General features: G+C 42.1%; 1 protein-coding gene across 4 annotated transcripts in view; it reads right to left on the bottom strand.

Moving 5' to 3' along the window:
- Sap130 (Sin3A associated protein 130) overlaps positions 1-13,960 on the bottom strand; it is a 66,210-nt gene that overhangs the window by 38,348 nt on the left and 13,902 nt on the right. For 3 of the 4 annotated variants that reach the window (XM_005355854.3, XM_013349604.2, XM_026783536.1), the window contains exons 3-11: positions 13,642-13,874; positions 12,635-12,793; positions 11,413-11,524; positions 10,171-10,295; positions 7,543-7,667; positions 3,551-3,698; positions 3,334-3,424; positions 3,046-3,150; positions 1,645-1,786 (exon numbers count right to left, since the gene is read on the bottom strand). In XM_005355854.3, coding sequence (XP_005355911.1) covers positions 1,645-1,786; positions 3,046-3,150; positions 3,334-3,424; positions 3,551-3,698; positions 7,543-7,667; positions 10,171-10,295; positions 11,413-11,524; positions 12,635-12,793; positions 13,642-13,874 — 1,240 coding nt within the window. The remainder of the gene's footprint in view (positions 1-1,644; positions 1,787-3,045; positions 3,151-3,333; positions 3,425-3,550; positions 3,699-7,542; positions 7,668-10,170; positions 10,296-11,412; positions 11,525-12,634; positions 12,794-13,641; positions 13,875-13,960) is intronic. The other variant, XM_026783537.1, reaches the window with a different exon arrangement.

The raw sequence follows: 13,960 nt of genomic DNA, 5'->3' as shown, positions 1-13,960 counted from the left end.
AAAAAAAAAAAAACAAAAAAAAAAGCTCTAGGAAACAAACGATTGTCCTGCCTATTTGTAAATAGAATGTAAATGTTTACATCGGAAATCTAAGAGAACCTATAAACTTTTAGAGCTAATGAGAACATTTAGCTAGGTAGATAGATATAAAAGTACTATACTAAATTCCTAAAAGACTTACACTGTGAGGAAAGGAATATAGATATGGAATGGGGCTGAATAGAGGTACGTTTTCAAATACTTCTGTTTCTGTGGCATTCACTTGTGCCTGCTGCAAAGGCACGAAAGAACAATCTAGAGCAAAGCCTGGCTAGAGCTGAAATGCAGGCTTCCAATGATGCCAAGGCCCTTGGCAAACAGCAGACACCCGAGCTCAATGGATACATATTGTGGTAGAAAATAAAGGAAGACTAGAACACAAGGAAGATGCTGAAACCCATAGATAAGGTCTTAAGAGTATCCCAAAGGAGGAGGCCATTTGAACTCTAAACAAATGACAGCAATGAATAAAACCAAATCCTTATCCTCTTAATTAATAACCCTAAATTCACAAGATCAGGCTGACTATCAATCAATCAAACTCAAACAAATAATTGCTGCATGTAGAAAAGCTTCTTCACTTCTACAAAGTATGAAAGAAACAACAGAAGTCATTACTTTGCAAGTATATTTAATTCAGCCACAAATTATTAAAATTACTACAATGAATGAAAATTATTCAGTCTCAAATTATTAGTACTTTTATAATATTATTATTATTGACACAGGGTTTCACTGTGTTTCTCTGCTGTCCTGGAACTTACTATGTAGACCAGGCTGGCCCCGAACTCACAGAGATCCACTTGCCTCTGTCCCCAAGTGCTGGGATTAAAGGCGTGCGCCATGGCACCCCCCAGTCTTGATATTTCATTCAGGCTCTAAAGCATCTTGCTTGAGTTCATTATTTTCTTGCAGTGTACTGACTTTGCATACCCAATTCTGAATAAAGTTCTTTGCTATTTAACAAAACAAAAAACCCAAAGCATTTCCTTATATTGTTCACAAAAAAGTGCGTTTATAATTGAATATTAATGATGAAAACCTCACCTTCATTAACTAATTAATGTTAATCTAGTCAATCATAGGACTAATAGCTAGTACGTACTCTCTGATGGTGAGATCATATAGCTTCTAAAATGCAAAACTTCAATCTAATTGTGAGGAAACACTATGACAAAACCACATTGCTATTCTACCAGATAAGTGGCCTATCAATGCTCTGAAAATGTCAAAAGGAAGATGGAGCTATACAACTGTTTCAGTTATCCACAACTGCTTACAAGAATGCATTGTTTTTAGGAGAAACAAACATAAGAACTTAGCAATAAAGGTTATAATCCTGCAATGTAATCTTTAAAAAAAAAAGGTTAAAAAACAAAACAAAATAAAAATAAAACAACCAAACCCAGAAACAAAACAGAACTCAACAAAACAGAGAAATGGGTAATAGGAGAATGTCCATCACAAGGATAAAAACTTAACAAAAATATACATTTTCTAACACTAACATAGAAATTATAGAATCTATTATTTTTCAGAAGGGAAAATCTGTAAAAGCAAATACTGACATGTGAGAGGAAGAGTAACCGAGACACTGTCTCCTACCTGTTGTCATTTCGGGTTTCCATGGCCACAGGATTTGGAGAGGCCCGATGGCCAGAAATGGGAATCAGGCTGCTCCGCTCTGAAGGGTAATCAGGCTGTATCCGAGGGGAAGTGTGTGTGATCTGCTGGGGCACCACCTTAGCTGTAGACAGTAAACCATCAATTCCATTACTACCCACTGGCAAGCCAAACATGGCTAGTAGTGTTGTTAAAATGCTAACAGTTTGCCGGGCGGTGGTGGCGCACGCCTTTAATCCCAGCACTTGGGAGGCAGAGGCAGGCGGATCTCTGTGAGTTTGAGGCCAGCCTGATCTACAAGAGCTAGTTCATCATCAACCTGTCTGACTGGACAAGGGCTACGCCAAAGGCCATGCACACCGGAAGGGGGGAACTCGTGGGGTAGCAACCCTAGACAACAAAATTACTGGTAACTGGGGAATGTTGAGAGAAGGAGAAACGATCTTCTGCAGGAAAGACCTCCCCGCCCACCACTGATTATCTAGTGGTCAGTCAATCCTGAGATTGTGTACAGATAGGTAACATTATATGGATAGAGTAAACTGTGTATGTGTGTGTGTGTGTACACATGTATGTATATATGTAACAATTATTTAAGAAAAAGAGGCCATGACTCTGTGTAGCCCTAACTGTCCTGGAACTCACTCTGTAGACCAGGCTGGTCTCAAACTCACAGAGATCCGCCTGCCTCTGCCTCCCAAGTGCTGGATTAAAGATGTGTGCCACCATGGCCTGGCAGGGCCAAGAATTTCAAAAAGAGCAAGGGGAGTGCATGGGAGGGGCTGGAAGGAGGAAAGGGAAGGAAAAAATTATGTGATTGTAATTTCAAAACAAAAAATTATTAAAAGACAATAGATGATGCAGAAGCAAGCTAAATTGATTATGACAATATAAAAAAGGAAAGGCTCATCTGCAATCAGTGCTTTCAATAAAGTCAGTTAAAATGAAAATATAAGAATCTAACTCTGGAGGCTGGGAGCAGTTCAGCTGGTGTGGACTTGCTGTGAAGCACAAGGACCTGAGTTTAGATCCCCAGAAACCATGCAGGAAGTCGGGCGCAGCATTCACTGTGTGCCTGCAATCCCAGCACCGAAAAGACAAGAGACAGGCAAATTCGTGGGGTGCAATGGCCAATGAGCCTAGCCTCGTTAGTGAGCTCCAGGTTCAGTAACAAGACACTGTCTCCAAAAAATGAGTTGGTATATGTGTGTGTGTGTGTATATATATATATTGAACACCCCCCCCTAAAAAAACAAAAGTCAAATTCAGAGTTGCTTTGAAAATCAACAGTATGAAAACAATCCTACCACCTCTGACATGAAGGCCTGGTCATATGGGCTGGAAATCCCACACAGGCTCTGTGTGAACACGCACAACACTTACCAACTGGGATATTTGAGGTGGTCACAGCAGTAGCATGGGATGAATGGGAGGGCATTGTCATGGTAACAATTGTACTTGTGGGAGCTTGTGTGTGCGACACAGATCCTGAAAGGAGGGTAAAAAGAAGAGTCCTTAACAGTAGTCTCCCTGTTCGCATACACACTCCTAAAACCCAGGGAAAGCTCTTGGGGAAAGGGAAGAGTTTTCCTCTGAAGGGGAAAAGTGAAAAACAAAAACGAACTCACCGCTCCTTTCTGCCTGGCACAAAGAGCAGGACCACTTACTTACCAGCTGTGGTTGCTGAAGGAAGGGTGTTGGTTGCCAAAATAGGAGCAACTGTAGCTGCAGCCACTGGTGTGCCAGTACTGAAGATGGTTTTCTGTGAGGGGACCCCCAGGACACAGTTACACACAAGAACACTTCATACAGCCAGGCCCTTTAACAAGTCGGCATGACTCAAATTTATCCGCAAGCATCCCCCGGCGGTTCTTCACCCTGATTTTACCTGAGCCATTGTATGGAGCTGCTGTTTCGGTGTCCCTAATGCAGGATGAGAAGGTAGTGTGATTCTTGTTGTTACATCGCGAGACTGCGCAGGCCGCTGGATACTAATGGCTGCTGATGGTGGATGCTGGATAGATAAAGTGGGCCGACTGTGGGGAGAGAAGGCACTGCGTGATTTACAAGTTGTCCACAGACACAAGAAAGGTAGTCAAGGTATCTTGTTCTTCTGATCATACAAACTTTGTTTTCGCAGTTTTGTCGAATTTATAGTTAAAAATAATACTTGGTCTTCAATTTTACCAATGAAATAAATGACCCCGGGGTTTCTCTCTTGTGGCGGTCATCTTGCTTCAAATTTGGCAATAAACTTGGCAATTTGGTATTTGGCAATAAATACCAAAAATGTGTAAGTTAGTCCTAAGTCCGTGATGCAGTTTACACATGTATTCTGTGTATGTACACATACACGCTACAGAACGTGGAGGTTGGAGAACATGAAGGACTTGTTTTTTTCCTTCTACCATGTGGGTTCTGGGACTGAGGTAAGAGGAGAGCAACTTCACCTGAGGCCACTCCCCTTCCCCCACAAACCCGTGCTGAAGATGGGACCCAGGGGTTCTTGAATATGCTGGGCAGGGGCTCTACTAATACTTATATCAGAGGTCTTTGCTCTTTACAAACAGAGTCTACTTTGTAACACACTTGAACTTGAGATCTTTGCCTTCTAAATTCTAGAATTTTGGATGTACTCTTACTAACTGATATTTGAATGGACATTCTTATAACAACTACATTTCTCTGTGGAAAAATTCAAAGACAATGAAACTCCCGTATTATGAATTTTTGACAAGTTTCTTAAGGAAACATTCCAGACAACTATGACTAGTCTTATGCAGATACTTCAAGTACTGACCTTTCCCTAGTTTTATAACATCTGTATAGGTAGAAAAACCTTACTCAAGTACAAACTTACAGTTATGACTGACTAACAAATGAAAGGGGTTCAAACACAGACTACATGGCAGACTCACTGGTAGCAAGCTACTAAAATTGCAACAATAGTAAAAGACCAAAGTTGACTTCTCAAAGAAAAGGGGTATATGAAGTCCAGTGGGGTGGGGTATATGATTTTATGCCTCAAGAATTGAGGCACCACTGAACCAGGACAGAGTGGGCCTGAGGAAGCAAGCTTCATGGGAGCAGAAGCCAGGAACCAATCCAGTCCCAGGATGCTGGCGGACCAGGAATTAGCCAGCGATCTCCACTGCAACAGGTACAGGGGAGTAACCACTGAGCGAGTGAGCCAGAGCCTTAGCCAGGACCCCTGTGGGTCTGAGCACTGGTCTGGGACATCAAAGGGAATAGGCAGGAACCTGGAACCTCGATTATGAAGATGCCTGTCAGGTGGGCTACACCTGCTCTAAGTATTGATACCCTGACCTCTGCAGGCACCCACATTCATGTGCACATATCCATACACAGATATACACATTTAAAAATAATCAAAACAAGTCTAAAGTAATTCAAATTCACTAACAAAAAGCTTTCACAATCATCCCTCAGTAACTAGACCTAACCTCCCTGGCTCTTTAATTTTTCTTAAAACAGGTCTCTATGTTACCCAGGTTAGTCGCAAACTCCTGGATTCAGGTAATGCCCTACCTTAATCTCTGCGTATCTAAGATGATAGGAGTACACCACAGCACCTGGCTCCTGTAAATTTCTTAAGTCTACTAGCATCCCTTTCAAACCTGAATCATCCCATGTTCCTATGCAGCTCGCAGTTTGTCTGCAGCAAGAGATACACCTTGTATCTTCAACTCTTTTCTTTTGATTTTATATTCCCTTTGGTCTAGATGAATGCTGGTTCTCCCGAGAATACTCTCTCCAGCCCTCTGAGCACACAACACTTGCACCACTGTGAGCTAATGCCAGGCAGCAGTAATGAAAAAGGCCTAAAGTGGTCTGGCTCCTATTCAAAAAAGTATGCTGAGGATGGCACTGCTTTACCGGACATACAAAGGTTTCTGCTCTTACAGACACATATTGGTTTCATTATGGAAAATGAAGATTTTAAGTATTTTCTTACCATTCCTTAGTATATAATATCAAATTAGGACGTCTCTAAAGTATATTGTGTTAGACTGCTTGATTTGCATGCCTGAGAAAAAAGTAACAAATGCTGATGTGGATGTGGAGGAAGAGGAACTTTATTGCTGACAGATTAGAAACTGGAATAATGGAGGGTAGAGGTTTCTCAAAAACTAAAATTACAATTACCATGAGACTCTGTTAATCCCCTCCTGGACACGTTCCTAAGACCCCTATCCTACCACAAAGATTCTTGTATAGCTATGTTTGTTATAGCTCAACTCATAATTATAAGGAATTAAGTCAGCTTAGAAGTCCATCAACAGATGAATGGATAACAAAAAGGTAGTACACAATACACACCAAGTTTTATATAGTAATAAAGAAAAATGACATCTGCAAGGCACTGGATACAACTAGAAATTATTAAGCAAGGCAACCTGGACTCAAACGACAGGTACATTCCCAATTGCAGATCCTCGCTTTTAAATGTTATGTATGTAATATGTGGACACAAGTGTGCAGGTCTTGAGACTAGAGCGAGGAAGGACAATAGCATACATGTGATCTGATGTGGAAAGGAAACTAGTAGGCATGAAGAGTACAGGATGTGGTAGGGGAAGGGAGAGAAGAGTAACAAGGAAAAGCACCAAAACCATTTCAGGGGCTAGGGAGGCAGTTCTGTGGAAAGCACAGTCTGTGCAAGATGAGAAGCTGAGTTTGAATCCCCTGACCTCACAAAAACACAGAAGATAGAGCTTGGCTGGCTGTAACTCAGTGCTCCTACAGAGAAGGGAGACAGAGGCAGGAGAACTGCTGGACGATCGAAAGCCAGCTAGTCTGGTATATGCTGAGAAGAAGGAAGAGTAGGTGGAAGGCTGGAACAGACACTGGCTTGCCTCTGATCTCCACATATGCTGTGGCAATGTCACCGCTCCATTCACAAATGTGCAAGTGTGCAAAACAGTCATACCCATGAAACAAAAAAATCTAATAGCCCAAAACCAAAATGAATTATGGCTATAAATTACAAGACTAGAATAGAATTTCCAGCAATTTTGCAAATTGCCCTAAATATATTTCTGTCATTCTGTTTATTTATATTATATAAAGTGGCATTCAGTATTGACAATTATAAAAACAAAGTATCAATCAACTCTGTACAACATTGAAGATGCTTTGAGGATGTACTGAGCCAAGATTTAATTCCTTATGCAAAAATAAATAAGCACATTCACTTCCTTTGTATTGAAACTTACTTCATGATGAAACATCATCTTTAATAAATGGTGAAATTATGTATATACTAAAGAACTGCTTCAAAATAAATACATTTCACTTTTTTCTTTAAAATTTATTTTTATTGCTGGATGGTGGTGGTGCAAGCCTTTAACCCTAGCGTTCAGAGTGGCAGAGGCACGCAGATCTGAGTTTGAGGGCAGCATGTTCTAGAGTGAGTTCTAGAACAGCTAGGGCCGAGAAACTGTCTTGAAAAACCAGAAAGAAAAAAATTTGTGTGTGTGTGCCCTTGAGGACCAGAAGAGGCATCAGGCTCTGGAGAGTTAACTTCCAATGTGGGTACTGAGAACTAAACTGAGGTCATCTGAAGAGCAACAAGCATTCGTTCACTCATTTCCAACAAGGGCTCTTAACTGCTGAAGTATCTCCAGCACCTTAAAATATATTTTGTTAGGATTTATTATTAGTAAACGTTTGGTTTCTGTACTTATTTTATATCTATATATCCAGGGTCATATGAAAATTTCTTGGTTGAAAAAAGTTTAAGAAGCCCTGATCTAGAGTACGACTTAGAAAACATTGTAATTACAGAGTTAAATGAAGGAAGGAACGCAAACAAGAGGGGAATGGCAGGGCAGCCCCTATATATACACCTATAGATACCTTAGTGCTGAGTCAGCGGCATGCGCTGCCGTCGTAGTGATGACAGGGGACTGAGCTCTGGTGGCTGAGACCGTTGCTACTACAGCAGGAGGGATCGTACTGGAGGTGGTCACAGGTGGACGAGACTAGACAGGAGAGAAAAAGATACTTTACTTAAACCAAAAAGCAGAATAAAAACAGCAAACCAAACACTGAAACTTAATTTTGAAACTCTGGCCTCCAGATGTCTGTGTCCAGATGGACATTTTTTTCTGGGTATGTTACTACAAGAAAAAGATCAGAATTTAAAAAAACAAAACAAAACCCAAAACAAATAAAAAACCCAAACAAACCCATTTGCCAGGAACTCTGGTACATGCCTATAATCCTAGCACTTGAGAGGCTGAGAGAACTGTGAGCTTGAGCTGAGCTGGGCTACCTAACCTATCTCCAAAACCAAAAAGCAAAGGGGTGGGAGTGGGAGAAAGGACGCACATGTTAGAGCAGGACACATGGTTCTGGGTTCAATTCCCAGCACAGCTAAAAAGGTAGGAAAATTCTTATTTTATACCAGGTGTGGTGGTACAAGCACTCAGAAAGCAGAGACAGGTGGGTATTTGTGAGTTTGAGACCAGGCCAGGAATACATAGTGAGGCTATTTCAATGCAACCAAACGCTCCTACCTTGTTTAGATAGTCCATGACTTTTTAATAAAACTATAGTAAAAGAAGTATAAACTGGGATTTAGCTGTTTGGCCCAGCATCCCTGTAGTCTACTATGGTGCTGAGTGGACATTCAAAATGTCATACATCCAAGTGCTTTCCCCAGAGAGCCTATGAGGCCAACAACTCCGGCCAAATGGGGACACAAAGGGTAAATGGGATGACAGGCTTCTGTTACAAGAGTGAAGGTGGGAAAGGGGGAAAGCCTCAGGTGTTGAGATGCCTTTTACATTTTCATACAAATATTTAGTCTTAACCTTGTTATTGTCTGTGTGCAAAATCTGAAAAAGGAGCCCCACAATGGCATTAACCATTTGTCCACTGTCCCTAGTCCTATCGCCCGAGCCCTGATTCACCCTTTTCCTGATTTTTATAAATGCAATTAATCACCATATTCTGCCCACTCTTTAAAAACGTATTTTACACTTTCTAGCCATTTTGTATGTGTGCATACAAGTATAACCCATTCATGTGTTACTGTACTCCAGAGTGTGGCGTGAGAGGGTAACTTATTCTCTCCTTCAGCATGCAGGTCTAAACTGAACTCAGGTTACCGGCTTAGGCAGCAAGTACTTTTACCAGCAGAGCTACCTACCTGCCCTACTTTAACCTCTGCCTTTACCCGTTGCTCCTGCTTTGTACAGCTGCCTACCTCACACCAGGGCCACTGCTCCTTCTTTCTTCCCCACAGGTGAGTTCTGTGACTTGGTTCTCAGCCTTACCTCCCATGTGTTGAGATCACAGACATGGCCAAACCACCTTTGCTTTTTGTTTTCTTTTTTGAGACAGGGTCTCTCTCTGTAGGTCTGGCTAGCCTGGATCCCAGAGACCTGCCTGCCTTTGTTTCCCAAGAGCTGAAATTAAAAGCATGCCCTATCACACAAGGCCGCATCTGCTTTTTAAAGACCATCTAAGTCACAAATACTACCGCTTTTTCCCCTGAAAGTACTAGAATTTCCACCTTCAATACGTAACCAAGCTGGATGCATCTTAAGATTACTTGATCACAAGTTGCAGTCTCTACTATCTACAAAATCAAGTTCACACTCTCCATCTTAGAGTACTTATTTTAGAAACACCACTAAATCTCCTTCTTTACTTTTTCTGACATTTCCTTTGAGATTTTAAAACAATTTTTATTTTATGTGTATGGGTGTCTTGCCTGCACGAATGTCTGTGCACTACATGCACACAGGGCATGTGGAGGTCAGAAGAGGGCATTGGATCCCCTGGAACTGGAGTTACAGATGTTGTTAGCCATCATGTGGGTACTGAGAATGGACCTGGATCCTCTGAAGAGCAGCTAGTGCTCGTAACTGCTCATCCGTCTCTTCTGCACCTGCATCTCCTTCTGATACAGAATAATTCTATTAGTACCGAGACTACAGAATTCCTTGAATAAAAGTTGGAACTAAAAGAGGTTCAAGTGTAGCTTAGCTACTAGTGCGCTTGCCTGGCATGTAAGAGGCCTTGGGTAAGACTCTCAATATGAAAAAGGAAGGTGGGTACTACCAGAGATGCATTTAGTAGTTGAACTGGCTAAAAAGACAAATATTTATTCATATGCATAAAGTGTATATAAAACTTTTAGGTGTTCACAGCTCTCTCCAAATTACAATCCTTCTCCACTTGAGCTAGCCCTCACTGAACACTATCTAGAGCCACCGCTTCCTTGCTACTGTGCAGGTCCCTCTTTACTTTTCCAGCATCAGCTGTCTCACTGATTACTTTCCCAATGAGTTCTTATTATCGCTGCTCTACACTTGCCCTGCTCAAAGGACATCCTCCAAACCATTCAAAGCCTTGAAAACTCAACTGAGAGGAGTAACTCAGCTGTGGGGTCATGGGCTCCCTCAGGGTCTGGCAGAGTAACAGCTAGGGGAAGGCACTGCGGCCGGCTGGCCAAGTCCCTGACCCACAACATGCCTGGATTGGCTGGTGAATGAGGTGCTGTACTGCTGGCTGGGCCGTAGCAGCATTTGGCAACTGTGAAGTTGGCCTCAAGACTGTGGTTACTTTAGAGCTGGACATCACAGCAGCAGCAGCTGCACCTGAAAAGAAAAAAAATTATCAGTATAGACACGTTACTTAATAAAGTCAATTGTTGCCATAGGAAACACATAATTGCTAAAATCTGGCAGCATGTGGATTTTCAGCTCCAGGATACTATATAGATACACTTCTTATTTTATTATGAAGAGAATTAGGAAAACATGTATTCAAAGTTTGAGCCTTTTTTAAAAAAAATGTTTATTTGTATTTTAAATTGCCATTGGGAAGGATACAAGTAACAGTCTTGTTTGGTGCCAGGAGAGTGGCACTGTAGAGTGTCACTGCCTAGATTCTGTTTAAGGCTTCAACACTTTAGCCACTAGTAATACGTCACCTCCTCATGCTGCCTTTGTTCCCTTAGTGCAGACATCAACATTGTTAAAAGGCATTTCCACTACGTTAGCTTTGATAGCAGACTTAGAGTCAGTGAAGACAAGCTGGGAATTGCTGTGCTATGCTAGGACTGAGCAAAGCTGGTTTTGTCAGCCTGGTTTTCTTCAACAGTCTCACTTTCTAATACAAGGTTAAAATGCCTTAAATTTATTTCAGCTTATTTTAACTTACTTGTAAGAATAAGTTACAATCTTGTTGCAATGAATATTACAAAATTTAAAACATTTTCAGTAAACTTAAAAAAATATTAGAAGCCAGGAGTGGGTTCAAACCTGTAATCATAGTAAATGGAAGGCAGAGGTAGGACAACTACTGTGAATTCGAGGCCAGCATGCTATCAAGTTCCTGGCCCACTAGAGCTACGCAGCAAGACCCTGTCACAAATACAACACAAAACAGCCAGGGGTGGTGGTGTGTACCTGTAATCAGTATTTAGGAGGAAGCCTTAGGAGGACCGCAAGTTTGAGACCAACCAGGGTTACTTAGGAAGACTGCCTCAGAATGACAGCAAAAATTTCTTTTCCTGTAGGTCTACACACAGAGACTTTTTCTAAGAAGCACACAACAGACCATGTTAAGATCTGTACTGTTTTAGGTTTATCTCTATTGCTCTGTGACTTTAGGGAGACAGTGTACATTGTACATGATACATTCTGTCACCCACCTTCTATCAAATGTGCATCTGCTACAGTAGTTCCAGAATTTGAGCAAAATGTTTGTTACCTCGAGGTAAGTGGGATGCTCCGATGTGAAGAGGGGGCCCGGGAGCATTGCTGCGGATAATGGACATCTGAACATTTGTCGTCATGATGTGATGCAGGTTACTGGGATGTCCCTAGAAGAACAGGAGAGAACGCAATTTTCACATGGGTGGTCTTAGCCATTATATATACAGATCAGTTTCCTTCAAACTGGGTGAGTTTGTTCTTTACAGTTTTTTTTCCCTTTTTGCAGTTTTGAGGATTTCCAGGGCAAAAGCATACAAAAGTGTGTGTGTGTGTGTGGGGGGGCAGGGTCTCACTAGGTAGCTCTGCCAGTCCTGAAACTCACTCTGTAGACCAGGCTGGCCTCAGACTCACAGAAATCCTCTTGCCTCTGTCTCCCGAGTGCTGGGATTAAAGGTGCACATCACTACGCCCATCTTTCTATTTCGTTTATTTTATTTAGGTCTCTGCATCCATTATTCTCTATACTACTGAAGATTTCTAGATACATGTCAGTTAGTATCCAACAGATATTGCCTTTTAAGTTTTCAGCTTATCCCTTAAGCATCCCAGCACACTGACATGAGTGCAGCTCATCTGACAGTCCTGGATTTCTGAGATTGCTTAGTAAGATGTAAGACTGAAAATAATTCAAGGCATCTTTTTCTAATATTAATCTTCTTGAAAACACAAAGGAAAAGAATTTTGAGGCTTAGTTTCTTCACAGATAAGTGTTATAATTCAAAGTATTTATTAACTCAACTATACATAATGGATGCAATTAAAATTTCAAGTTAAAACAAGAGTCTTCAAAATAAATGCTCACAATTAGAAGGCTACCTGAGGGAACCTGCCAGCCCCAAACACACATCTACCAACCTCCAAGAAAACCCAGGATACGCCCAACAATACCATTGGGAGGTATTCTCGACGGTTCAGTGCTATTTCTTCTAATCAAGCACACGGGCACTTGAACACCTCTAGGACATGGACTGCACATGACTGTATTTGTGATCTTACAGTGAAGGCAGTGCCTGCCATAGTATGCTCAGCAGATACAGCCTACTCACTAAGCAGCCTGGGTTTTACTCCTTTTGATTTCAATGCTACTGTTTCTCTGTGGGTATCAGAAACTACTTAACTATTTAGGATAGTGTCCAATGTGCCCTGGAGTTCCATACATAATCATCAGCAGCTGGAGACTGTAGCTAGAAAACTAACAAATTAGGGGGGAAAATAACCTGTTGTCCACTGATTGTTGCCACCGGAATGGCTGAAGCTTGAGGGATGCTGTTCTCCATAGTGACAGTAACCTGTCCTGGAACTTTCGGGGGAAGTGATATGGTAGAAGGAGGCGCAGGAGCAATGGGACGGCTAGGCATGGTGGGCTTCGGCGGTGGCTGCAAGCAGAAGAGCACAGGAGACACGTCAATAGCTTTGTTCCTGAGCTGCACTCCACGTTCACAGCACAAATCCAATCCAGAGAGTGGCACACACGATGAGACAGGTATCGTATGCTCTCCTGCCAGTGGCACGGCTTCTCTGCAGTACTGGTGTTTTTTACAGTACAGAGGAAGAAGCACACAAACAAGACTAAACGTCTCACTCAGCCCCACATCAAGTACAAAGCAGAACTGGGCCTACAGCCCAGATTTGTACTGCTCACACTATGTCCTTGTCTTCCACACAGTCGGGCAGAAGCAGACAGAACTCTCAGTAACCAAAACATGAACTTACTAACACACAGAGCAACATGCTCAGATACCTCCAGATGAATCAGCTATTAAAGAGTGCCAGGCTAAAGCTCACTTAGCATGTCTGCAAGCTGAACAATTATCATTTATGTAACAAAGTTAAGATATGGTGGAACAAACCTGTAATCCTAGCAACTGGGAGGCAGAACCAAGATAACTGTCAGAAGTTTTAGGCTAGCTTTGTCTACACGGAGAATTCCAGGTTAGCCTGGACTGTAGTATCATACTGTGTTTCAAAGACAATCAACCCCATAAAAATACAACAATAGCAACATCAGCAACAATGGGTAACAGAAAAGGTCCTGTGATTACAACTGCCCAGCATAGTCTATTACTGTAGCATAGCAAAGCCCCAAATTACAGAGGAGTCTTAATGGACAGCCAAAAAGGAAAAGTTGAAGGAGCATCCTAGGACACAACTAAGATTGTTAGCTTTGCTACAAGTGCTAGCTGCCTTCAGCTGTGGCTCAGTGCGACTCTTTAAACTCTGTTACCTTCATAATCCCGTCTGAGAACAGTGGTACTGCTGGTGTCAGATGTGCTGGCGGGGCCGTCACTGCGACAGGGGTGGCTGATGGGACGGCATGGTGTGCAGGCAGCATCTGTACCTGTGGATAGGGCCTTACCACCACTGGCTCCTGCTTCTCTTCCCGGGGTGGCAGGGAGCTGCTAGTGCCCACATGCTCCCTGGTACCGACATCTGCATCTCGGCCAGACTCATCGTTAACTAGTAAAGATAGTAAGACAGAAAAGGTATTATTACAATTTTCTAAGATTAATCAATATAACACAGAGTATCCTTGCTGTCAAGGA

Source organism: Microtus ochrogaster, chromosome 18 (genome assembly GCF_000317375.1).
Source record: "Microtus ochrogaster isolate Prairie Vole_2 chromosome 18, MicOch1.0, whole genome shotgun sequence".
NCBI classification, from domain to species: Eukaryota; Metazoa; Chordata; class Mammalia; order Rodentia; family Cricetidae; genus Microtus; species Microtus ochrogaster.
The sequence above is the reverse complement of the archived record's forward strand: the minus strand, read 5'-3'. Positions and strand labels throughout refer to the sequence as shown.